Source organism: Nilaparvata lugens, chromosome 4 (genome assembly GCF_014356525.2).
Source record: "Nilaparvata lugens isolate BPH chromosome 4, ASM1435652v1, whole genome shotgun sequence".
NCBI classification, from domain to species: Eukaryota; Metazoa; Arthropoda; class Insecta; order Hemiptera; family Delphacidae; genus Nilaparvata; species Nilaparvata lugens.
In genome coordinates, this window is record NC_052507.1 from 10,240,223 (window position 1) to 10,266,729 (window position 26,507).

The 26,507-nt window shown below is 35.3% G+C and overlaps 1 protein-coding gene across 3 annotated transcripts in view; it reads right to left on the reverse strand.

Annotated features, from left to right (window-relative positions):
* LOC111049457 (A-kinase anchor protein 12) overlaps positions 1-26,507 on the reverse strand; it is a 109,776-nt gene that overhangs the window by 11,854 nt on the left and 71,415 nt on the right. For all 3 annotated transcript variants that reach the window (XM_039426614.1, XM_039426613.1, XM_039426612.1), the window contains exons 3-7: positions 22,723-25,991; positions 16,257-16,487; positions 13,422-13,601; positions 8,153-8,452; positions 3,979-4,225 (exon numbers count right to left, since the gene is read on the reverse strand). In XM_039426614.1, the coding sequence (XP_039282548.1) occupies positions 3,979-4,225; positions 8,153-8,452; positions 13,422-13,601; positions 16,257-16,487; positions 22,723-25,991 (4,227 nt within the window). The remainder of the gene's footprint in view (positions 1-3,978; positions 4,226-8,152; positions 8,453-13,421; positions 13,602-16,256; positions 16,488-22,722; positions 25,992-26,507) is intronic.

A 26,507-nucleotide genomic window follows, 5' to 3' on the forward strand; every position in this document is an offset into this window, starting at 1 on the left:
TTACATTTTTTCGCAACAAGGATCTGCTTCATAACATTCTCTCAATTTATTATTATTATTAGCGTATGGCACATATATATAGACACACACAAACATATAGGTAGGAAGTCAAAGAAAAAATCTGGTCATGAGACCGTTGTCAGGTTAATAAGATATTGTAAATATATTAAATTTTGATGTCCAGGTTGTCAAGGTAGTGTAGTGATTGTGGAGAAGCCGAAATAAAATCATTTAAATCGCCTTGGTAGGCACTTATATTACAATTTCCGATGATGTGCTTCAGCGTCTGTCTATCCTCTCCACAATCACAAGCAGGGGAAGGTAAACTGCCCCAGTCATTAAGAGAGGCCCCGCATCTCCCGTGGCTAGTCCTAACCCTGTTGAGGGCCGCCCACGTCCGTCTTGGCAGTTCAAATCCAGCTACATTTACACCAAATGAGTACCTAAAGCAGATGCTGAGGGGGGTTTTTCCCATCCACTCTTCCTCCCAGCTTGTTCTCATGGAAAAATTTTCATCGCTCAGTTGCTCAGTTGCTCAATAATAGAGTATTATGACAAGAAGATGGCGAACCTGCCAAAAAATCTCATTGTCACAGTGAGTGATTAATTCATTTATTGTAAAATATCTGACTGCTAATCGTTTTTTCTAATAGCAGAAAATTATTTAATAATGAGCAGTTCGTGATGGAAAACAACATTGAAGAATAGAGTATTCTTAAATACTATATCCATTTATTCTTGCATATGTAATGTATCACACTTGCAACAATAGTAGTTAAATTGAAAGAATAAGACGTTGAAGTTGTCAATACCACTATATTTTTGTTCAAAATCAATTTAAATCACAGAGCCAGGTTTCATGGCAACACCTGCCATATTGTTATGAGTGAAGCTCGATATCAATAAGCTAATGTTCTATCAGAGACGTGTATGGTACGGTGAGAATATTAGTCCCATGTGTTCTGATGGAAGTCTTCACACTCAGTTGAGTTAATACTCGCTTAGCTGAATAGTCCAATTAAAACTCAAAGGAATAATATTCTCACTGTAACAGACAAGTTTACTGATAATTATATATGTGGAAATCAAGCTTTATTTTTTAATTAGCCTACACACATTCATTTTTAAATAAATAGCCTTGTAAATAGCAATAGGAATGTGGTTAATAGTATAGGCTATTTGGGGTTATCTTATGCAAAGTATTGTTGAAGAATATGTATGTAATGGGTATGTGTATGTAATATTAATGTAACCCCTTACCTAATTCATTGAGATAACAATTTATAATGGTGGAATCGCTTACTAGGTAATAACACACACTTATACGTTTAATAACACACACACTACTGTCTTATTATAGAACATACAATTCAAACTACTATTGGAGATCATAAATATATCCAGTTTCTAATCTTATTTTTCTCTGCTTATTTTAGAGAAAAATTGATAGATTTTTACAAATGTGTATGACTTTGTTGTATAGTTGAATATCAATGGGTAATTTTATTTGATTGAATTGAATTGATCAATTATTGGTAATACAGATTGAAAACCTGATCATCCAATTTTCATCGATAAGGTAAATACAGCTTGAAACTCAGCAAACAGTTTGATGACATTAATGTTATTCACATTAATTATTTATATTTTACAATGTATTTTCTAGACAAATTATAATGCAGCATCCACACTATCGCCAAGTACCTGGCCAAGCTGGTAAGTTTAGCCACTCTGGGTGCACAGCAATGTGACAATGTGTGGATACACGACTGGCTTTGCTTGAGATATTCATGTGTTTTTGAAGTTACGGATTCAAGAATTTTTATTAGTAATTAAACATTATACAAACATGCAATAGGCTTCGTCATGATAAAGACAATACATTAAAGTCTAAATTTCTTGAATAAATTATTAAACATTTGAACTCCAATAAATTTTCAAAGGTTCAAAGAACAGAGCACAGGACACAGGTAGGATAGGAGTTGGCAGTTTGCCTAACTAACATACCTACTTAGGACACACAATAAGCTTCGGTTGACGTGTGAGATTCTTTGAACCTTTGAATCCGTCCCTTCAAAACATTTATTAGCAGGAAACCCGTCCTCCGCAAAGGTCTTTTTGAAAACTTGACGTAATGAAATCTTGAAGAATTGAAAATAGGCCTATAACCATCCTCGGTTAATTAAGAATCTATATGCAAAATTTCAAGTTAATCAAATCAAATGAATTTATTTCCCAGGATGTTACATACAAAAATGAGAGTTCCAATACAAGAAGATATAAAGGGAACTCCCTACAAGACTACAGGTCTGTGTGTAGGAGGGAAGTAGTCAGATTTGTCATATAGTCCAGGCAATGAATGCTCAAAAAAGGGTATAGAGGGAAAAGTTTGGAAGACAATTTTTGACCCCGCAGTTCTATTAAGGGTAGAGAGGAGGTAAACATATCAAAAGTCCCTACCCCTACCCCCTGTGATAAGGTTGTGAGGGTGGTTCAAAGGTACAATGTTTTGGTTTCTCGCATAAAACTGAAAAACTATGTATCCTAAGGACTTGATTGTCATATAACAAATTGAAGCTTACATAATTTCCTAAAATATTCATCTCACAACTTTTTTTATATCTCCTCTAGCTTTCGAGATATCCACTCTTGAAGGTGTGACATTTTTGAAAAAAACACGTTCGCCACTAATTTTTTTCTATTTTTGCTCTTATAACTTTTTAAAAATCGATGATAGGATTTCATGTTGATTATGAGCTTATAGAGCATTAAATTCTCTTTAGTTTAATGTATGATTTCACACTTTTACAAATTTCCCTACACCTTTTGCAACAGCTTTAGTGTTGAGTGTGAAACAATAGACCATTTTCGCAACAATAGACCAATTGACAAAGGAATTTTGAGGGAATGTTTTAAACATAACTTTTGACTTTGCAGCTTTGTTGAGACTAGTTGGGAGGAGAGCATATCAATAGTCCCCATTCCTAACGCATGTGCTAAGGAGATGAGGGTGGTTTCATTTTTCAGCGTTTTGCTTCCTCGCTCATATCTTTATATCTTTGAAACAACGCGTTCAACCGACATAACTAACTATTCAAAAATGAAGCTTGATAAATTCTCTACACTTTTTGTTCAGTAGAATTTTGTGATATTCACAACAGTTCACGAGATATTCTCTCTTGAAAGTGTGTAATTGTTAAAATAACAGGTTTTTATCCAATGTTTTGCTCTTTCAGGGCTTATAACTCTCCAACAATGCATAATAAAAACTGATGCTCATCATAGGTTTGTAGAGCATTGAATTTTCTTTGAATTGGTGCAATTACTCCACTATTCCAAGTTTTCCTTTCATTGTTATAGCAGCTACAATATATATAGGGGGTGAATTTTTCATTGCTGAAACAATTGATCGTTTGACAATGACATTTGAAGGGGATGTCTATGATACAGTTTTTCACTTTGCAGCTTGATTTGGACCAGTTAATAGGTGAACATAGACAAAGTGCGCACCTTCATCCCCTCTGTTGAAGGTGTGGACCTGCTGAGTTGACACTTGTTGCAGCAATGGAAAATTCACCCCCTACATTGTAGCTGCTATGAAAATGAAAGGAAAACTTGGAATAGTGAAATAATTACACCATTCCAAAGAGAATTCAATGCTCTACAAACCTTTTATGTTCAATTATGTTTAGCACATTGGGTAGAGGTGAGGACTTTTGATATGTTTACCTCCTTACTACCCTTAACAGAGCTGCGGGGTCAAAAATTGTCTTCCCAACTTTTCCCTCCATAATCTTTCCTTGACTGGACTAATAGTAATCAGTCCAGTAGTTTAGACGTGATGATGCGTCAAACATAATTTTTCTATCCCGTACATGTATTGGCCAGTTCTTTCCTTTATTGTAGTATATAGATTATTGAAATACCCTCAGTCATTTTATAATTACAGCAACCAGTGACTCTAGACCCTTAACTCACCGATATTAGGAATGTTAGGCGGTGTGAGCGCGATCATATCGTGGTACTCTCCAGATGACCGCTCAGTGATGAGACCTCCTATGCGACTGGAGTCCTGACTGTTGCTACCAGGTGTACTGCTGCAGCTGGTAGTGGGCATCTGAACGGCGTCACCTCTTCGCAGCTGTTTGCGCGCCTGGTAGCCTCTGAAGTTGGACTGTATCAAGGTGGCAGCCGACGACAGCTCTGTCTGCAGTATCTGCCAGACCTGTCAACGACAAACCGAGTCACAATTATTGAAAATTAGTCTATAATGAAATATGTACTGTAGTGTATGAGGAGGAGATATCATAAAAAGATATACCATGGTATAGGGCACTTATCCTCTAAATGTCACTGTTTGTTCAAGACGATAGTCCACGTTGTTCTTTATCATGAAGCTATATGATGCTGGTATTCTCTCATACTATGCCGTTCATACACTCTCACCCGGCCAAAACAGTAATGATAGACAGCAATAGAAAATTATCTATTGAACAAATAGCTAGCTTGAACAAATGGTGATATTTGGAACCAAGACGCCCTGCAGTATGGAAGGAATATCTTCTTATGCTATCTCTTAATAGATTCTCTTCTCTATGATCCTTCTCATTCAAAAATAGTTTTCATTTCTGAATCGATACTTCAAACTTAGCAAAAAGATTCTAGTATATAGTTGCTTAAGAAAGGAAGAAAGAAAGGAAGAAAGAAAGGAAGATAGAAAGGAAGAAAGAAAGGAAGAAAGAAAGTTTATTTCGCCAAAATACAAAATCACTAAAAAATATTTCCAATAATGAATACAATAATACTTGAAATATACATACATAGTTATAGAAATGAAAAATACATTGTACGAAATAGAACACTGTATGCAAATGACCTTGATAACAAGGTCACATCCGCATTACAGGAGTATCATTGAACAGAAAAAGTTCTTTAAAGTAAGCATAAGTAATAAAACCAGAAAAAATAGAGAAAACAAAGTTTTACAATATAAAATCCGGATTAGCACTAACAGAAACACGAAAATCTATGCTTATCAACAAATGTTGTTGTAAGGGCCCCATTACACAGTCATATACAGGGTGTTTCAGAAGTAGTGTCGAGAATTTTAGGGTATTGTACCTGGATGCTAGGAGACTACAAATGTCATATTTGAAGTGTCCAAAACTCAGCGGTTATCCTTATAGCTGCCATTTTGTTTTTTTCACTTAAAAATTTTTATCTCAAGAACGAAATGTTGTATTGATCTGAAATTTGGCATGAATATTTATGCTATAAAGACTCAACTATAAAAAATAAAAAAAAATTTTTCGTTGAAATTTTTCAAAATGGCGGCCATTTTAAATTTTTGATGGCGAATATCTCGAAAACCGTGCATTTTACAGAAAATTTACAAGAGACAAAAAAGTTAGCAAATGTTTTCACAATTCCAATGATACCTAATTTATTAAGATTGGTCAAAGAATAACAGAGAAATTAATTTTTTTCGTACTGCATGCATGACCACTTTTCACCATTTAAAGATCAATATTAATTTTTTTTATAATTTCATGAAAACCGTTCTTATTACAGAAATATACAAGAATAACTTTCCTCCAAATTTTATTTTACATTGAAAAATATTAATTTCACTCAAATCGGTTCACTGATACTAATGCAGCAATTGCTCAAAATGCCGTCCTTCAACTTGATTACACAGTCTGCACCTTTCAATCATGGACCGTCGAACTGCTATAAAAGCATTTTCATCATCTTGAATGGCACCTGCTGCAGCAACCACTCTTGCCACAAGGTCTTCTTCGTTTTCTACTGGCGTGCTGTAAACAAGGTCTTTCATATGGCCCCAGAAAAAAAATCTAAAGGGTTGAGGTCAGGTGAACGTGCGGGCCACGGTACTGGTCCACCCCGCCCAATCCACCGCTGACGATAGGTCATGTTCAGAAAGTCCTTAACAACATTTCCGAAATGAGCAGGAGCACCATCATGTTGAAACCAAATATTATATCTGTTTGCAAGAGGCACATCTTCCAAAAGTTCTGGTAGTATGTCTCTTAAAAAAGTAATGTACGTGGGAGAATTCAGACGATTAGGAAGAATGTATGGTCCAATCACGCGATTACCTAAGATACCAGCCCAAACATTCAGCTAAAATCTATGCTGATAACCACGCACTTTGACCTCATGAGGATTGTCTAAGGCCCAGACATGACTGTTGCGAGAGTTGAAGATTCCTTCTCTTGTAAAGCTGGACTCATCGGTAAATAACATATTTTCTAGAAAATTTGGTTGGATAATGTCTTGCTGAAGAAACCAACGGGCACAGTTTACTCTTGGCTCATAGTCGCGTTCAACCAATGAGTGAACTTTTTGAAAGCGGAAGGGGTGAAGTCTTTCCTTGTTTAGTACACGCCACACAGAAGAAGCACTTGAATTGATTTGCTTTGCAACTGCTCTCGTACTCGTTCTAGGATTGAAATCGAATTTCTGCAATACTTCCTCTTCAAAAGCAACATTTCGAACTGCTCGAGGCCTACCAGCAATTACCCTGTTCCATTCAAATGAACCAACTTCTCTCAGCCGATTGTGAGTTCTTGTGAACACCTTGTCGGAAGGGAGACGGCGGTTTGGAAATGCAGCTGCATACATTCTTCTTGCTTCGGTCGCATTGCCAAGAGCTGCTCCATACATGAAGTGAATATCGGTGTACTCCAGCGAACTAAATTCCATTACAATAATTAAATATTTGTGTAGAAGCAACGTAAGAAAATATTGAAACTGGAAATTTAAGATAGAAATAAGACCTAGGAAACGTGAGACTAAGAAATAGGAAGCACTACATCTGGTTCTTTACTTTTAATGAAACAATAATACTTGAAATATACATACATAGTTATAGAAATGAAAAATACATTGAACGAAATAGAACACTGTATGCAAATGACCTTGATAACAAGGTCACGTCCGCATTACAGGAGCATCATTGAACAGAAAAAGTTCTTTAAAGTAAGCATAAGTAATAAAACCAGAAAAAATAGAGAAAACAAAGTTTTACAATATAAAATCCGGATTAGCACTAACAGAAACACGAAAATCTATGCTTATCAACAAATGTTGTTGTAAGGGCCCCATTACACAGTCATATATCCTACTGAGCCCAGCGGTCTATAGAACTCGCTCAAAATTCAACTGTTCTATTTTCTGAAAGTTCATTTGTGATTTTTCATGATTGATTACTCAAATGTATCTTGTATTTTTTCAATTTTATCCTGTTGTATCCTCAAAAATGACGAAAGAGTGAGTCAATTTTGTTGGCCAAAGAACTCAATCTGTATAATCCTAATCATGTACTGTGTTTAGTACTATACTCGGAACAGGATAGGCAACCCGCTTAACATGCATCTGCTTATAAAAAATAAGAATGAAAACTAAAGTTATATTGATTGAATTAATGAATTTAAGCTTATTAGCTATGAGTCCAGCTTTTCTCATTACCTCACCTTCCACTGTGAAAGGCGGAGGGAAAATTATGTAAATTGACAACTCTGCTGTCCTATCATATCTTTTAATTTTATAACTTCAACTGTAGGCCTGTTGCTCTCGTCCAGTTCTACAGACTTACGAGCTGCGTAACACACACACTAAACGCGAGCAGTACGCACGATGATCGCAGGTCGCGCGAATTCAGTTCGCGTGCAACGAACTGGCCAAGCTCCCGCCGACAACAATATGGAGCTCGTGGCAAGCTCACTCTATGATCTCGGTCACCGTATTTGGCGAATCCCTGTTTGAGAAACGCGCGTTTGTTGCGCGGCACCTAACTCTGTACGCAGCTTTTCAGAGTTGTATGGTAGAGAGAACCTAGAGTCCTAGCTCCGCCCTTAATAAAGGAAATTATTCAATTCAGCTTTATGATTTGTAATTTATGTACGAAGCTATGTTATTTATTTATTTATACATTGATTCATACACTCTCATTCTCAATTATGAATGATTGGTAAAGTAACAACAGGCTTAAAACCCAAAACTGATCATTCCCCAAATTTAGATAGAAATTGTTTGAAAATAGGTTATCTTTACACTTTATGAATTTTGTCCAATTTTGAGTATGATGTAATTGTATTTGTGATTTTAATTGTGAACCAATAAAAGTTACCTCGTCATTGTTGGCATCTTCCCTGACCGCTGACACAGACATGGCCCGTGAAGTTCTGGAGAAGTTGGCTGGAGCCTGTCCTCCAGCGATGCGGCTATCCAGTGACATGCGCTTCTTCATTGCGCCGCGCTTCGCCTGAGGAGGAGAGGAGGCGCCGTGTCGGCCGATCTCGGTCTCCTCCTCAGTGGAGATCATACTCCTCACGGGGCCATCCTCCTCATCACGGCTCAAGCTGAAGTCGCCCAGCGACCGATCGCTGCTTAGCGCCGCTGAGGGTCCTGATGTGGACGTTGTACCTGCCTGTCACCAAAAAAATACAGTTTATTTCCCCAAAAAATACAAATATCAAGTAGTGGAAAAATGCAATGCAGCTATAATACATGAGATAAATGTAGATACATGAGTATAGTAGTGGTTAATAAATTATTGTAATTCTCCTATTATAAAGTCCAAGGTGGAATAAAAATGTACAAAACTTTGTAAAATGTCAAATCCTATTATATTAAGCGAGCAATTTCTGTATATCTATTTATATTTTGTATTTTTATATTTGGTTAATTATCCTCCACTATTAAACGAACAATTTCTGTTTATATGTTTCTATATATATATATCTGTATGTGACCGGATCTCGAAAACGGCTCTAACGATTCTCACGAAATTTGGAACAAAGTAGGTATATGATATGAAAATTCGATTGTACTAGGTCTCAAGCCTGGGATAACTTACTGAAGGAAATTAAAAGGATAAATACGTCCTTGGAAAGCAGCTGGGAATTTTGTCGTCTGTCGATACCGTAATGGAAGTGAGTGAACGAGTGCATGTGTGGGATCATTCAGCTGATCTCACCAGAAGAAAAATTCAGCAAGAAAAACTTATTTTCGTTTATTTCTCTTTTTTTTAGAAAACATGTTTACTTCGGAAAGTCCAAAATAGTAACTAGATGCTGTTAGTGTAGAACTGTACATAGTATGTTAACAAATAATTGTACGACTGAGAAAATAACTAAATAAATATAAACTATAAATTCAATCTTTCGTAACACATTTTTTATGTTTTTACACTCTAGAGCAAAGCTCGGTCCCCCGATATTATTTATTTATATCTGGTTATTTATGTCCAACGGATCTCGAAAACGGCTCTAACGATTCTCACGAAATTTGGAACATAGTAGGTTTATGATATAAAAAATCGATTGTACTAGGTCTCATCCCTGGGAAAACTTGCTGAAGGACATGAAAAGGATAACAATTATTCATACTTGGAAAAACAGATGATTATTTCGTCGTCTGTCGAAACAGAAGATGCGTGTGTGGGAGAGAAACAGATTTATTTCCAGTTGTGTAATCAATCAGCGAGAAATATTATCTAGAACTTTTAATCGACTTGATCAAAATAATCAGATTGGTTGACATGACATGATAATCATTCTGAACTAGAGTATATAATAATTTTCAAAGTTAATCATCATTTTTTGACAATTTTAAATGATTAGTGAGTGTTATTTTGTTATTCAATTTGGTTTGTAAATAATCTAAATTAGAACCTTCTTGTTTTTAAATGTTTGGACTGAAAATTGAACCTGAATTCAAGTGTATGCAACATAACCTACTTTCTGGACTATTTATAGTGTATAAATCTAAATTCGGGGAAGAAACAGTTTTGGGCTGTGCCTGTTAGTCCTTCCCCAATCATTCTAAAGAATTGTGTTATGTTTATCAATAGTTTATAAATAAATAACGAGCGAAGCTCAGTGCCCCGATATTTAGAATTGAAATGTCATTCGAAATAGATATTTCAGTTATGAGTCAATTAATAAACAATAAAAGTTTTTTTATTATGAATATGGCAAGTTTCTCAATTATTATTACAAATGCAGATTTAAAAAAAAATGAAGGGCCCTGTCACACACGGAGCAATCTGGGATCCCATGGGTTTCTATATCCATATCTACTGTAGATCGCATATCAACAGATTCTGTTGATTCTCTAACAATCGTTGACTCGATTAATGAGTTTTTGTAGATGAATAAATGGATATCTAGATTACATATCGAGTGGATATCATGTTCTGATGATTCTTCACCAACCATTGACTTGATTATGTGTTAATGAATAAATAATGAACATCTAGATAGTATATCTAGATAGTATTCTGAAACGATTATTGTATTTAACTGTTGTGTTACTCAAAGGCAGAATAAAGTTATTTTCGATTTTTCATTTTCATATCTCAGATACAGGTGTAGAAACCTATAGGATCGCAGAACGAAGATTTCTCTCTGTGACTTATGCGCCACGAACACGCACATTTCACTTGTCATCAGCTGACGATATGCTTATTGTATCTGAATGTTTCTGTACAAATACAGATGTAATAAGAATAGCATCAGTTGATGATAAGTCTGTACCATAGAGGAACGATAGCATAAGTAGATATCCCATGATATAGGGCGTTTATGTCGCAACTTTTTACTGTTATCCCAAGCAGATAGTTCACGTAGTTCTTTCCTATGCAGCTGTGTTATGCTGTTAGTCTCTCAAATTGTGCCGTTCATACACTATCACCCCAGCAAGAAAGTGAAAATGTACAATAATCGACAGTAATCGGCTTGAGATAACAGTAAAAGTTGCGACATAAATTCCCTATACCATGGGATATCTACTTACACTATTGTTTCTCTATGTCTGTACGCACCCTTAGGCTGGGCGTACACCGGTTAGTCAAGACAAGACTAGTCACGTTTAGTCACAATACTTCACATAGTTGCTTATGAAGACATGTCTAATTGCGATAACTAATCAGTGTGAGTTGCGTCATAAGCAACTATGTGAAGGATTGTGACTAAACGTGTCTTGCCTTGACTAAATAGTGTGCGCCTAGCCTTATAGTTCACAGTGAATTTGAAATATCACGCACTTTTTTGGCGTTCTAATATGAAGGTGATTTCACTTACGAGGGTCTTTGTCAGTCAGGTGTTGGACTGTCTGACCATAAAGGAACTGTGCATCGTCCATGTGAAACGTTACGTTAGTGGCCAGCCTCAAGGTCTTTTCACGCTGAAATACGTCTTTAGAAGATGTAGACACAGCATAGATACAGAATGGAAACTTTCAATCAAACGCCTATTTAACCAATGCTTTTTACATGGCACAAATACTAGACACCTTGGGAAGTTCCAATCCTGGTCTTCTGATTGGCTCGCGGCAGTGAACAAGATAAATTGATCCGGATCATTAAAGTGATCCGAACCTCCCATGAATACTATTACAATGCGGAACTTCCTAACAAGATGGCGGATTTTTGCGCCAGGGTACTATCCAAGTTTCCATACTGATTGATTTGAAACTTCTTTATTGTCAATAAAATTTTACAAAACAAAAATATATAAATATCCTTCAAAACAATAAAGCCCAAAGGTAAAAACCTGTTTGGGAAACATAATTTTTAAATATATACACACAACTCTCGAGAATAACATCAGCCGGCCTTAAAAACTAATAACAATTTGAATTTCAGCGAAACCTCTAAACTATTGTACTATATTTAGAATAAGCTTCCTTATCTTTATATAATAACAAGGTTACAATTCAATTATACTACAATATTGAAATATTTGTTAATATCGTCCTCCATTAAAAGATGCTTACGGTTTTTTTTTCAAAAAAATATTCTTCACCTGACAATCTTTGATATCAATCGGTAGGTGATTGAAGAATGTTGGTGCTAAAAAAAGATAGAATTTTCTGAATATTGTTAGATTAGGCTTAGGTACAACGACATTTGATCTGTTTCGAGAAACTCTTTGAAAATCACAAATTCTTCTCTCTCCACTCCTATTAAAGAATAGTTTCAATGTTTTGTGAATGAATAAATTCCCGATTGGCAGAATATTAAGGTTTCTAAAAAGTTGTAACGTGTGCTCAAATTTTTTTTTAAATGTAATAATTCTTATAAAATATTTTTGTAGGACAATTATTGGGTTCAAAGTAGTAACGTATGTGCCTCCTCAGACTTCTAAGCCATATTCCATTCTCGAATTCACCAATGCGAAATACAGGGATCTTAATAGTTTCAGATAACAAACTGTACGCAGCATGTAGAATATTCTTATGTATTTGATCAATTCGCATTTCAAATACTGTATGTATACTGTGATGTAGCCGTCCTATCTCCCAATATTAATATTAAAAGCTACGCTACGCTGATGTGAACGGGACCGGCTCGCAGCTTGAATTTAACATCGGGACGTATTTCAGCGTAGCGTACCGTGGCGCAGCCAAGTGTGAAGAGACCCTTAGGGGACTTCATTTAAGAGTATAAAAATTCAGGATTTATGGTTCAATCAAACTGACAACGAATTCCTATACGTTTTATCAGAGTATTTATTTGTTTGTTATCCGGCTATGATTGATATATTACTTGATTGTAATCGATATTTTACCTTGTTATGATTGATATGCTACCTGGTTATGACTGATCTGTTACCTGGTTATGGTTGATGATATGTTACCTGATTATGATTGATATGTTACCTGGTTATGATTTTTTTCAAACATCTTTATTGCCCATAAAAACAAATACAAAATAAAAAACTTACAAAAGAAATATTCTAGATTATAATATTATGCTATTTTACAAATAAAATAAAATTACATGGCACCACCCAGCAAGGGCAAAACCCTGACCGCTGAGTGAGAGTATCAGCTGTTTAGACAATATAAAAATTTATTTACTGATAATCAAAGCTACAAAAATCGAAGTTAACAATAAATTATTAGTAATTATAATATTTGACTGATGTCGAAGAAAAATGTTTGTATCACCCACTTATTTATCTGTTCCATCCTCTGTCTACCCCTATTAGAAAGATATTCTGACAATGCATTTGGCATGATATTTATTATTTTTAGCTAAGATACCCCAATTGTCTTCGCGCTATTGTCAAATCTGAATAGTTGATATTATAAATGTTATGAGATGTAACTCTCAGGTTATACATAGAAACGTTATTATTCACTGTAAATTCATCCTTCCTCATCCATGCATAATAGAGAAGTTTCTTTATATAAATTTGACGTACTGTCATCACTTTAAATTCAGCAAATGTTTCACTACTAGAAAAAGCCCTTGGCTTATTAAGAATTGCTATGTCAACTGGTTATGATTGATATGTAACCTGGTTATGATTGATATGTTACGTGATTATGATTGATCTGTCACTTTTTTATGATTGGTATATGTTACCTGGTCATGATTGATATGTTACCTGGTTAGGATTGATATGTTTTCTAGTGAGGTACCCGCGGACTCCAGCCTGGATCTTAGTGGCCGCACTAGAGAGAGACGACTCTCCGTCGGTGGAGTCTCTCTCTCGCTCCAGGCGATCCAGTTCATCACACTCCTGAGGCCGTTGCAACGATTTCAGGTCCTCTTCAATGGTTCCAACCTGAAATAAGATTGATTGGTCATAGTTATTGCCAACCTCTGTGAAAGTATCCATATCAATTTGTTTTATTAAGACACGCTGTACACAGGGACAAATATAGTAGCAAAATGATTTGATTTGATTTGTTGATAATGATTGATTTCATCTCAGATATATTCTATTCACTAGGAAAATATATACCTACAGAAGGAAATTACTGAGATATTGCAATTGATCAAATGCTAATGAATTTATTATTATTATTGAACGAAAATCCAAATTAAGTGCTGTAATTCACCCCGAAGACTTCTGCTAGTACTATATTGACAACAGGGTAAACAACTAGATGGAAATTAGATGAGCGCTACTATTAAAAAAATGGATAGTAGCGCTCATCGAATTTTCATCTAGCTGTTTACCCTGTTATCAATATTTGCAGTATATAGATAGATCGATAGATAGGCTGCCTTTATTTTAACCTGGATGGCGACGTTAGGGCGCAGCCGGCCCTCTCTCCCACTTAAGGCTGTGCAAAGGCTAAAAATAAACTTTCTACTCGTGATATTTTTCTAAATTTTCGATTTGTATATATCATCAAGCTATCAAAATGAAAACGTTTTCTAAGGAGAACATTTTTTTTCTGATCATTAAATTTTGAGATATGAGCGCCTAAAGTTTAAATTTTTGGGACAGAACATTTCAAATTCGGTAAGAGATAAATTCATGAGATTTAGAAAACGGATTGTTCATGGTATTGTTGATCCAGTAAAACGAAAATTTTCTGACAATATAAATTTTAAGATAGTTATTCAATTTACTAAAAATAACCAAAAATAACTTTTAGTTGAGTTATTTCTGGTTATTTTTGGTAAATTGAATAACTTTTTCAAAAATTATTGATATTTTCAGAAAATTTTGTTTTACTAGATCAACAATACCATGAAGAATCCATCCTCTAAATCTCATGGATTTATATCTTATCGAATTTGAAATGTTCTGTCCCAAAAATTCAAACTTTAGGCGCTCATATCTCAAAAAGTAATGATAGGAAAAAAATGTTATTCAAGAATACGTTTTCATTTTGGTAGCTTGATGATATAAAAATCGAAAAACTTGGGGAAATATCACGAGTAGAAAGTTTATTCTTAGCCTTTGCACAGCCTTAAAACCCTCCTCTACAATTCTAATGCATTTACATCACAACAAGATAAAAATCACTGATAACTGAAAACATAACAATTTGTCCCTCTGAATGGGAAATGGGCCCATTCAGAGGACCGAGGCTCGCACACCGTTACATGTTTTCCCAGTTACGTCTCAATTCCAACTGAGGCCTTTTCACTGAAAATTATTCCCCCTCCACGAGCGTTGAGCATAACTTCCAGTGGAAAAGCCAAAGCTGCAAAAAGGTCAATGGTCGTACAATTCCCAAATACAGTAGCTTTTCCGACAAGAAATTGCTTTAATTTCGACAACTAAGCAACAAGTTAGCAAATTCAAACAAGACAGATTCAATTCTCAGACTAAAACGCAGGGTTCAACATACAGTAAAAATCAAAGCTCATTCCAGTTCAAAAACCTGAAAAATAATATAAGATACACAAAAACAACTACAATACTACCCTCTCAATATCACACTATTACACAACGATTTCAGGTCCTCCTCAATGGTTTCAACCTGAATTAATCGACATGATATTGATTGGTCATGTTTGATAACCTCTTATTGAGAAATAGTTAGTAATCTATTACTTTCAAGGTATGTTGGTAATTGGTCTTTTATTACTTTTTCAAGAATTTTGGAAAATATGCCGCTAATTCTGCTATTTTCGCTAAGTAGGCTGATTAGACGAAAGTTTGAACTCTCAGTTATGTCTCCTGATTTGAACAATGGATCACCTTTGCAATTTTGAGGCGTCAGGAAACTCGCCCGAAGCAATGCTCAAGTTGATGATATGCAGAAGTGGATCAGATAGGCTTTGAAAGTGGGATTTCAGGGTATCAGCAGAAATTTGTTCTATTAGGACTCGCTGCACACAGGGACAAATTAATTTGATTTTATTTGTTGTTAATAATGAAATTTGATGAGCGCTACTATATAAAAAAATGGATATTAGCGCTCATCGAATTTCCATCATCTAGCTGTTTACCCTGTTGTCAATATTCTCAGTAGCAGAAGTCTTCGGGGTGAATTACAGCATTTAATTTGGATTTTCGTTTAATAATGATAAGAAAATATATATTTTCATGGTATAGTAATTAATTTTCATAATTGACATTAAATATTCTGGTAGTTTATTATATTTATACAAAGCCTGCAAGCAATTTGCCAACAGTGCGGATCTATAAAAGATGCAGCTATTTGCTTTGATTGAGCAATGTTAACTTCGTAATTGTGATGGAATATTTTTTTGGTTTATTATATTTTATCATAGCCTACCAACAATTTGGTAATGGTGGGAAGTTGGAAAAGGATAACTATGTGCTTTGTTTAATGACAGACAAGAATGGAAAACCAATGTTAATGAAGTGCTAACTTTATAACGTAAAGAAGTAGGCAATTAATGGTATTTCGGACTATGTGTTACCTAAATAGCACAAGGGAGGTTACCTTATTTTTCCTCTCCCTATAATTTTGATAATATACTTATTGTATAAATGAATGAATGAATTTACCTCGGTGCTAGCTTCGCTCACTTCCTCGGTCTCAGGTATGGTGAGGTTCTGCAGGGGGGTGGTTGGGGGGTTGGTGGCAGCTAGGGGGGGAGGGGGCATGAGAGGCTCTGTGGCGAGCTCGTCCGAGTAGGAAGACTCCAGTGCCTCAAGGTCTGGCAGGGGGAGGTCGTCGTCATCCGGAACCGGGGTGTAATCCTCGTCCTCGGTCGATGGCGGGAAGTCCGGGAGACCCTGGAGGTGGAGGAAGAAGAGCAGGGGGTTAGTAAAATGGATAGAACATGATTTTTTCAATTAAACTTATCCAACAAAAACACAAAAATAATAAAAGTTGTGACAGTTGGGCAAAAACAATTCTACAGATGGAAATTACTCAGATATTGCATTTAATTCAAATTCTAATTTTTATTTCTCAAAAAACTTACACAATTATAATAATATAATATGATAACATCTAAAGATAATACAAGAAAAATACTCCCAAAACTGCAGCATATTTTTTATGTTCATCTATGTTTAAGGAGTAGCCTACAAGGTAAAACCTGTGCGTAGACCTAAGACCTAATTTAATCAAATGCTAATGAATAAAATAATGAATGTTGTCAATATTTGCATATTAGCAGAAGTCTTCGGGGTGATTTACAGCATTTAATTTGGATTTTCGTTTAATAATAATTGATAATCATTATCCTAAATAGCTACATCAACTATCTTATTCTTACGGCAGGAGTTGAGACTACTGGCATGAATGAAACACTTGTTAGCCAGTAGAAGATTTGAAAAAATGTGAGCTAAACATGACGTAGTAGTATGTAGTAATTTGGTAGAAATGTAATGATGTGATAGTTTAATGTTGTAATGCAGTGGAATGAGCTTCTAGTTTTCACACATTATCTACTTTAAATGCAATTAAACGTATTGAATGAAAATGACTATAGTGATGTCCACGTTATAATGGCAGTTTTTAAAATGATCAATTTTATTTTAATGACTATATCATGAAGATGTGTTTCTTTTCTGGCTCAAAATTTTCCAAAATTACTCAACAATTTCCAATTTGTAGAGATTTGAGTGAAATATTTTTTGTTTAATGAAAAAGACTAAGAAATTGTCAAAAAACCACAGATTTATTGATACTTAGAAAGACCGGTTTCGGTTATTACACCATTGTCAATCTCTGATAAACTAAAACTAGATACAAGAGCAGCAGAATATTACTAGTAGGCGAGTACTGCTATTGGTCAAAGGCATGAACGCCTGCCATTGGCCCAGCTAGACAGTCTCCTCCCACTCAACGGAACCGTCTCTAACGATTCTCACGAAATTTGGAACAAAGTAGGTTTATTATATGAAAATTCGATTGCACTAGGTCTCAACCCTGGAATAACTCGCTGGAAGACATTAAAAGGATAAATACGTCCTTGGAAAAACAGCTGGAAATTTTGTCTTCTGTCGGTACCGTAATGGAAGTGAGTGAACGAGTGCATGTGTGGGATCATTCAGCTGATCTCACGAGAAGAAAAATTCAGCAAGAAAATAGTATATTTCGCACCTAGAGCAGAAAATGAGATTTTTCCGGCTCGAAATCGGTTTTCAAGTCCGAGGCCGTAGGCCGCGGACTAGAAAAGATTGAGATCAGGGAAAAACATTTTTGCACGTGGTGCGAACGCTATTTTTCGCCACACACAAAAATAAACAATATAATATATGAGAATAGTTGTTTACTAAGCACTTCCGAAAGCAGAAGTAGAAGGTGATAGCTCTAGCAAATCTGAGGTAATCTGAATATCGGGAAATTGTCCAAGTATTTTTATTTTTCATTCTGATTTGTCTAAATAACCTAAAAGATGATGTTCAATTATGTGGGAGGTTGATTATATACTTTTTTATTCTTTCAAATGACAATAAGATGATATTATTATAAATGTTTTAATTATTGAATAATGAACACAAATAATGAAAAGTTTTCTGATCAGCTGTTTTTTGATCACCTTTCTTAGTTCCATGTTAGCGGCTGGAAAGGGTACTCTAGGGGGCCTAGGCCGGAAAGAAACCTGTTCTGACGTCAGACGAGAGTCGTCTGCAAACAATGTCTTTCAGATCTACGTAGGGACTGGATAACAGCTGCTTTTTGTGCAGTGTGGCGAAAACTTTTTTTCGTTTATTTCTCTTTTTTTTAGAAAACATGTTTTCTTCAGAAAGTCCAAAAAAGTAACTAGATAAACAACTATGTTGTTAGTATAGAATAGTACATAGTATATTAGCAAATTGTATATTAACAATATACTAACAATGTTGTAGCAAACATTCCAAATCGAATTCATAGTATATCTATTTGTAATTGATGATGTGTTTGTTTTTTGAAGTGTGAATGAATTGTTTTTTTGATGAGTGATATTAGCTCAACCTAGATTTTTATTTGGACTGTAGTATAAATTTGAAAAGGGACAGTTTTGGGCATAAGCCTGTTGTGCCTCCTCATATAACTTGAAAAATAATTGTACGACTGAGAAAAAGGATAAATAAATATAAACTATAAATTCAATCTTTCGTTACAAATTTTCTATGCTTTTACACTCCAGAGCAAAGCTCGGTCTCCCGATATTGTTATACTGTATTAACTGTTCATACTTGTTTGAACAATAATAATCAATTAAAATATTATCTAAAAAAATAATGAAATTTGCTGTGCTGAGTTTGTAAGTATTGATTGAAATTACTCAAATGATCCTTATTAATGAAGAATCCAAAAATCATTGACGATATCATACATCATAAACTAAAATCCTTATCCATTATACTTTAGATATTCACTATTCAATTTTAACATTTATCAACAACAGTTACTATGCCAGACTTTGAAAACAACTGTTATTAGTGTCGGAAGAAGTGAGACTTGGATTATTCTTTATTGGAAATAAACTGCATACGGTATATTGTATTAGAAGATCATAAGAGAATCATGCCGGTCAATTAGTTAAGAAAAATCTCAAGTCTTAATTCAAAAACAATATCTTGATTTTATTTCAAGTTTTCATAACTTGAACTGTCATCATTATCATCATAAATTAATCATGCCGGTCAATTAGTTTAGAGAAAATCTCAAGTCTTAATTCAAAAATTATAGCTTGATTTTATTTCAAGTTTTGATAGCTCGAACTGTGCCTGACCAATTTGGATTGGATTAAAGAGTTTTGATAAAAACAGAAACAAACCATACATAGATTCACAGATAACACTCACAAAATCATGAACAACAAACATTTTTGCACAAGTATTATAATGCTTTCTGAATTGATATGCTGGAGTAAAACACTGATTGATATAATTACAACGTGATTTGGATTAATGGGTGAAAAGCGGAGAGGTATAAAAGTTATTAAGTAAACTTCTTTTCAAATTAGAGTAGACATGAAAGATCTCTTCAAGCTGCGTTGTCAACAAAATGTTTTTTCCATCCTTATAAATACTATCAGATTGAACATAGCTTGGCAGACACATGAAGTAACACAAATGTGTTTGCCAAGTTTCGTTAAATCAAATAGAATTTTTAAGGGAGGAAAAACATTTTGTTGAGAACTCTGGTGTGAACGTACGGTAGATTTAATATATTGTTTTAGATTGAATAATATTGTTTTCCCACATGAGTTCCAGACTTGTGTTAGGAGGATGATTCGGATTATAAATGGAGGAAAAATATATAATATACTGTAATTCCATATTTATGGGGCTGAAAAGCATTCTCTGTTAATTCAGGGGATGAAAAAGGTTTATCGATTAATATTGGAGAACACAGATTTGGGTAACAGCAACAAACACTCGATAAAAAGGAATTTACTTACTGCAATAGAGGCTAGCATGTTAAGAACGTAACCTTTGACCTCTTACTGCTGGAACGATATTCAATTATTTAGTTTTCCTCGATTCATCACTCGTTGTTTCCCTCTATTTTCCAGGTCTTCTGATTTGTTTAAACAAATTTATTTGAATGGAACACTTTTCTGAATTATGGAACAAATTCAAGAATTTCAGCTACTGAATCAATTTGAACTTGATGTGTGTTGTGTGAAATAAAAACAACTCCCAATTTTGAACTTTGTTTCTATCTTAATTCAGGAGTGGGAGAATAACTGGGGAGGGAAGGGTGATTTTTCAATTATAATGTTCCGCAAGATAATAGTAAAAATGATAATTGGAACTTCCATTACAAATCAGAATTAATTTCTGTAATATTACAGGAACGTTGAAGAAACTGTGATAATGATTATAATCAGAATAATATCAGAAAGCTAATATCTGAAATCCTAGACTGGAGTACCTGAGTTATTTGATGATTGATGGTATCAATGATTGGAGAAAATTATTAATATTTGAATTGTATTGAATCAATAAATCAATCTATAATATTATTCAATTAAACACAATATACATGAAATAAATCAAAATTCATTGAACGTTGTATTTAAGAAAATGACAGTGAAATAATCTATCACAAATAATACTGCGATTGGCTAGATAAGTGAGAACCGACTCTCAGTTTGAGAAACCGTTATTTTTTCATGAGGATGATAAATCTCTAGGGTTATGAATGGGGACTATGCAAAGGATTTAATTATTAGAGATAAACGGATCTGTAGCTAGGTTGCCTTGAATGATTCTAGGTGAGTTAGGTGGGTTCCAAACGAGTTTTAAAACTCAAATAATATTTAGAGGAATCAAATTCACGCAGATTACAATAAAAGTAACCTTTATTCCCTCTTTTTATAATTGAAAAATCAAACAATTACTTCATTTTCATCCATTTATTTAACACTTCCAACCAGCAACAATCTAATCAAGCTTTCAACTTTTCAAACTTGTGAACAAAATTATAAATAGCAATGATCTGAAAATTATTCTATTGGAAAAGAAACTATTAATGATATTAAAACATCTTCTTCTGATCTGATCCACTTTATGCTTTTGGTATTGTTCTTGACCTGAATTATGATTATTGATCTTGTTTTTGTGCAGTATATTGGTTTAGAAGTCGAACTTGACTGACTTCAAATTGAACATCTGATCGATCATTTTGTCAATGTCTTCTTCTTCGCCCTCTTCTTTTTCTTTTTCTTCGTCGCGGCCTACCTACAGGAATTCCAATTTGTTATTTCTTGTAATTTTAAAAAAAGTAGACAATAGAAATAAGTAATAATAATTATAATAAAGAGTTTTGTATAAACAAACAATATCAGAAGAAAATAGTTTTTGTACTTGTGCATAAATAATTTTGATATTTATATTGATATCAAATTATATGGTATATCATGATCCTTCAATATTGAGAGAAGCTCTAAACATAAATGAAATTATCATCCATGAAAAAAAATATTGAATAACGACTCCTATAAAACCCGAATGAAGGCTAATAAAAGGCTTTGGAATATTGAAATTAGGAAGACCATTATAGTAAATTATAAGAAGTTCTTTGTCAGATCTACTAAGTTTACTTTCTTCTTCGATTCAAAGAATCTTTCATGATTCAAAAAATAATTGATGATTAGATCACAATGACTTAATAGAAACTTTAAATGAATGTACAGCAGGGAAGGAATACCCCACTTCAATTCTTATTTAATGAGAGAGGGTTACTAAATAGATGTTATTGTATCAAACGCTTTACCAATTGGATTGGATAAGAAATTACATGTTGATAACATGAAATTACTTATATTCATTAATTGGCTCCATTTTCAATATACTAGTAGATATGCTACTCATTAATATTTTTTCAATCTGAATAAAAACAATATTATTGTATTCAGTTTAAAATGAAACTGACTTTGATATAAATCTAGTAACAGTCCAATTTTTTTATTCTTTGAATTTAACTTGAACAAATATCTTCTTAAAACCGTTTGTGTAATGATTTCATCCTACCTCGTGATTCTAGAGATAGCAATAAGTTTAAGTTTGCTTTAATAAATGACACTTCAAATGAGAGATTATTCTTCTAACATGATAATTTGTTGTATGTTAGCTAAAACTCATGTTGCCAAAGAACAAACTATTTGCACACTTATAGAACAAATTAATAGTTATTCCAATCACCCAATAATCTAGCACTACATTATAGAAATTATTGAAGAGATTATTGATTATTCTCCTTGTTATCGATCGCAGGAATCTTCAAAGTAGATGATGATTCGCGTAATTATTATTGAATGAATAATCTTGAATTTCTCTCTCTATCACAAGCTTCAATGTTTCATAAAGCTTTTTCACTCTATAATAGTGACTTGCTGTCCTTTCTGACTATAAAATTATAAGTGAAAAATATGGATTTTTCACGTCTAGGCCCTGTAATCTGCAAGTCGGTATTATTATATGGTGCTGAAACTTGATAAATAATAGGAAATCATGACAATTAATATTAATAAATCAACTATTAATTACTATAAATGAATGGATGAATAACATGATTACTCACATCAACATCTGTGTTCTTCTCAAGATTCTGACGGGCCTGGAATCCACGGAATGAAGCCTGTATGGTTGTAGCAGCCGAATTCAGTTTCTCATCTGCGATTTTCTCCGCCTTTTCCAACACCGCTTCTATCGTCTGCTTTGCCACGTCCACCACTTCGCTCTCATCCACGATTCCTCCATTCTCCTGTCCTTCATCACCTCCTCCTCCCACCTCTTCCTCCTCAACACTCCTACTCTTGTGGAACTTGTGCAACCCTTGGCTGATCAAGTTCTCTGTCGTCTCCACAGCTCGCTTGCAAATTTCGTCCACTTCCTCCCTCACACTCTCAACCAGTTCCGGAGTTCTTGAAGTTAGCGCTTCTATTACGACTGTGTCGTCTTCGTCTTCCTTCAGCTTTTTTCTGGTCTGATAACCTCTGAAACCGGCTTGGATTTTAGTAGCTGCTGTCAAAACTTTATCATCCTCTTCCTCTCCTACTTCCTCACTCTTTATCACTTCCTCCTTCTTCTGCAGATTTTGCCTCGCCTGATATCCTCTGAAATTTGCCTGTATTGTGGTAGCCGCTAACGATTCTTTATTCTCTTCATCTTTTATGCTGCTATTTTCTACACCCTTAACTTCTACCCCTACTTTCTCAGTAGATCCATCTTTTTCCAACACGCCAGATTTCTTATCTTGTATCCTCACACATGTGACAGGATCCAAAGATCCATTCTGTACAGAGTCAAACGAACTTCCATCGCTGCTCTCCTGAGAAGCTTTCAGAACTGTTTCAACTTTTGGTGAAACGCTTTTAGCTGGTTCTTCACTTTCAGGTACTTTGTCTACTTGAGCTTCAATAACTGATTGATTTTGTGCTACTGGTTTCACCTCTTGTATGTTACTAGCCACTTCAGGTTTTGTTCCCTCCACTTTGTTACAAATAGCTTCGTCAGGTATTGTATTGCCAACTGATTTTCCTTTTTCATTCGTTTCTGTTTTGTCTACAGATTTGTCCTCTTTGCTGGATTCTGTTTTGTCTACTGATTCTTCTACTTTATTTGTTTCAGCTTCGTCTACTGATATTTCTTCTTTGCTAGATTTTGTTTTGTCCACATATTCTTCTACTTTACTTGTTTCCGTTTTGTCGATCGACTTTTCTTCTTTGTCAGATTTTGTTTCCTCTACTGATTCTTCTACTTTATTTGTTTCCGTTTTGTCAATTGACTTTTCTTCTTTGCTAAATTTTGTGTTGTCTACAGATTCTCCTAGTTTATTCGCTTCCGTTTTGTCGATTAACTTTTCTTCCCTGCTAGATTTCGTTTCTACTGATTCTTCTATTTTATTTGCTACCGTATCCTCTACTAATTCCTCTACTTTGTGACTATTAGGTTTTGTTTCATCCACTGGTTCCACTTTCTCCTGACTAACTCCATCTGATTTAGTTTCCACAACTAGATCTTCTCCCACCACTTTATTACTAACTTCTTCAACCTTTTTCGACTCCTCTCCATCAACCTTTATTGTCTTATCCATAACTTCCTCTCCCTCCTTCTCATCCGTTTTCTTAATATTCTGTCTCGTCTGATATCCTCTGAACGTCGCCTGTATAGCAGTGGCTGCCGCGTCCAACTTATCATCCACTTTCTCAATGAGACCTTCTTTGGATGCGATTATACTCTCCAACTTTTTCTCTGTTTCTTCGTCGACTATCTCAGTTATCTGCATCACTTTGACTTCAACATCGTTGCTGGTGATATCCTGGGGCAAACTGTCGGGTTCTAGATTTTCATTAACCTTATCTTTGTTCTGTTGTCTAGTTTGGTAACCTCTGAAGGTAGCTTGAATTGTTGTGGCTGCAGCCGACATTTTGTCATCGATCACTCCATTACTATCAACCTCTCCATTTTCTGCTACTCCATTCATCAACCCATTCTCAACCTTATTCGCTACTTCTTTAAGGTCTACTGTGCTCAACACCTGATCAACACCTGAATTCCTGTTGGATGGAGCACTCTCCACTTTTGTTGCTACAGTTTTGATGATTGGCTCTTCTTCAACTTCCTTCTTAGTATCCGGTGTCTCACTCTCAGTTCTACTTACCTCCCTCTTCAGAACAGCAACTTCTTCAACAACTGGTTTTCCCTCTATTTCTGGCTTACCATTTCTCTTCAAATCATTCTCCGCTACTCCATTTTTATCAGTTGGTTCACCCTCATCCTCAACCTTAACCTCAGCATTCTCGACGACTGGTGTAGCACCCTCATTATCCGACTGTTTAACACTATCCAGTCCAGCATTGTATGACTCCGACAAAGTGGTATCCGACAAACTGTTAGTTTTCAACTGTTCACTGGATATCTCATCATCAATGCCTTTTGTATCCTCATTTTCACTGTTCTCAGACAGCGAGCTCCGCATTTCGGCACCGCTCTGCGCTTTCTCAATCTCCAAAACTGTTGTTGGCCTATCGTCCTCATTCTCCTCCCCTTCGCTTGCAAAGTTATTCTCAGAAAATCCAGCATCTTCCAACGGTGATTCTGCCACACTGCTGGAATCTGCGTCCAGTTTTACATCCTCTACAAGTGCTGTTGTAGTCTGCTTTGTTGAATCTTTCTCAACAACATTCACTTCTTTTGTGGGTACATCTTCAACAACCTTGGTTGTCTCTACATCAACTACAACAACCTTTTCTTCTTTGGTTGTTACCGAGCTCTCTGTTCTTGTAGAGCTACTAACAATTGTTTCAACCTTGTTGACAGTAGTTTTACCTTTATGTACAACCGATTCAATCTTGTCTACCGCGCTAGCCACCTCCTCCAATTTATCTACAAGTGAACTAGGTTTGATTTCAGTCACCTCCTTCACAACCGAACTAGGTACCTCTTTTTTTGTATCAGGTTTGTCGTCTTTTATCTCAACATCGATGCTGTCGGCGTTGGTCTCGGCCACTCTATTATTCCCCTCATCGTTGACCTGCTCAATATTGCTGACTCGACTCTCGCGTCGGCTTTGCGGCGTCTTGGCGGTAGTCCCCAGAATGGCGACAGTTCCAGTACTCGCCGCTAGAGTTCGCACAGCGGTCGCCTCCACTCCGTAGCTGGTGTCGTTGCTCTGTGGCTCTTCGGGTGCTCTGTCGCCTGTCGACGTGAAGTCTGCCGACAGTTTCCCGGTCGACGCACAGTCGGTAGACAGTTTGTCCTTTTCGACTGTGGAGCCGCCATCTTGTGCGCCTGTTTTGCTGTTGTTGGAGTCCTGCGTGCTAGAAGGCGACAGGCCGGCATTGTGGGCTGTAACATAGAAAAACAGACACGTTTTTCAGTTTCCATCTATTTCAATTGTTTGTTTTCAATAAATTTCCCATCCAAGTATGTTTGGTTCACATATGACAAGTTTATTTATCTGGAGTAAGCCTTCATTATTACTTATACTAGAACTAGAGTTTAAAGAGCAGCAGTATTCATATGAACGGCCGAGCACCGTTATTGGTTGATGCCGTGACCTATCAAGGTGAACGTCTGCTATTGACCCAGACAAGCCTTTCTCATTTCTGTCGGTTCATACAAACTAATTTTGGCCATTGGCCGATATCAAGAAACCTGAAAAATTTCAATTGAAAGGGTACTTCATGTTATTATTTTTTTATTAAATACTTTTTTTTTAAAAGTAGCTCATACAAGTGAAGTGATGTTACAAAATGGGTATTCATACAGCAAACACAGTAATGGAAAAATACTTAATAGCTACAAGCTACGAAATAAATACATGGAATCAATAGAAATTGTTACAAAAACATAGGAAAATAC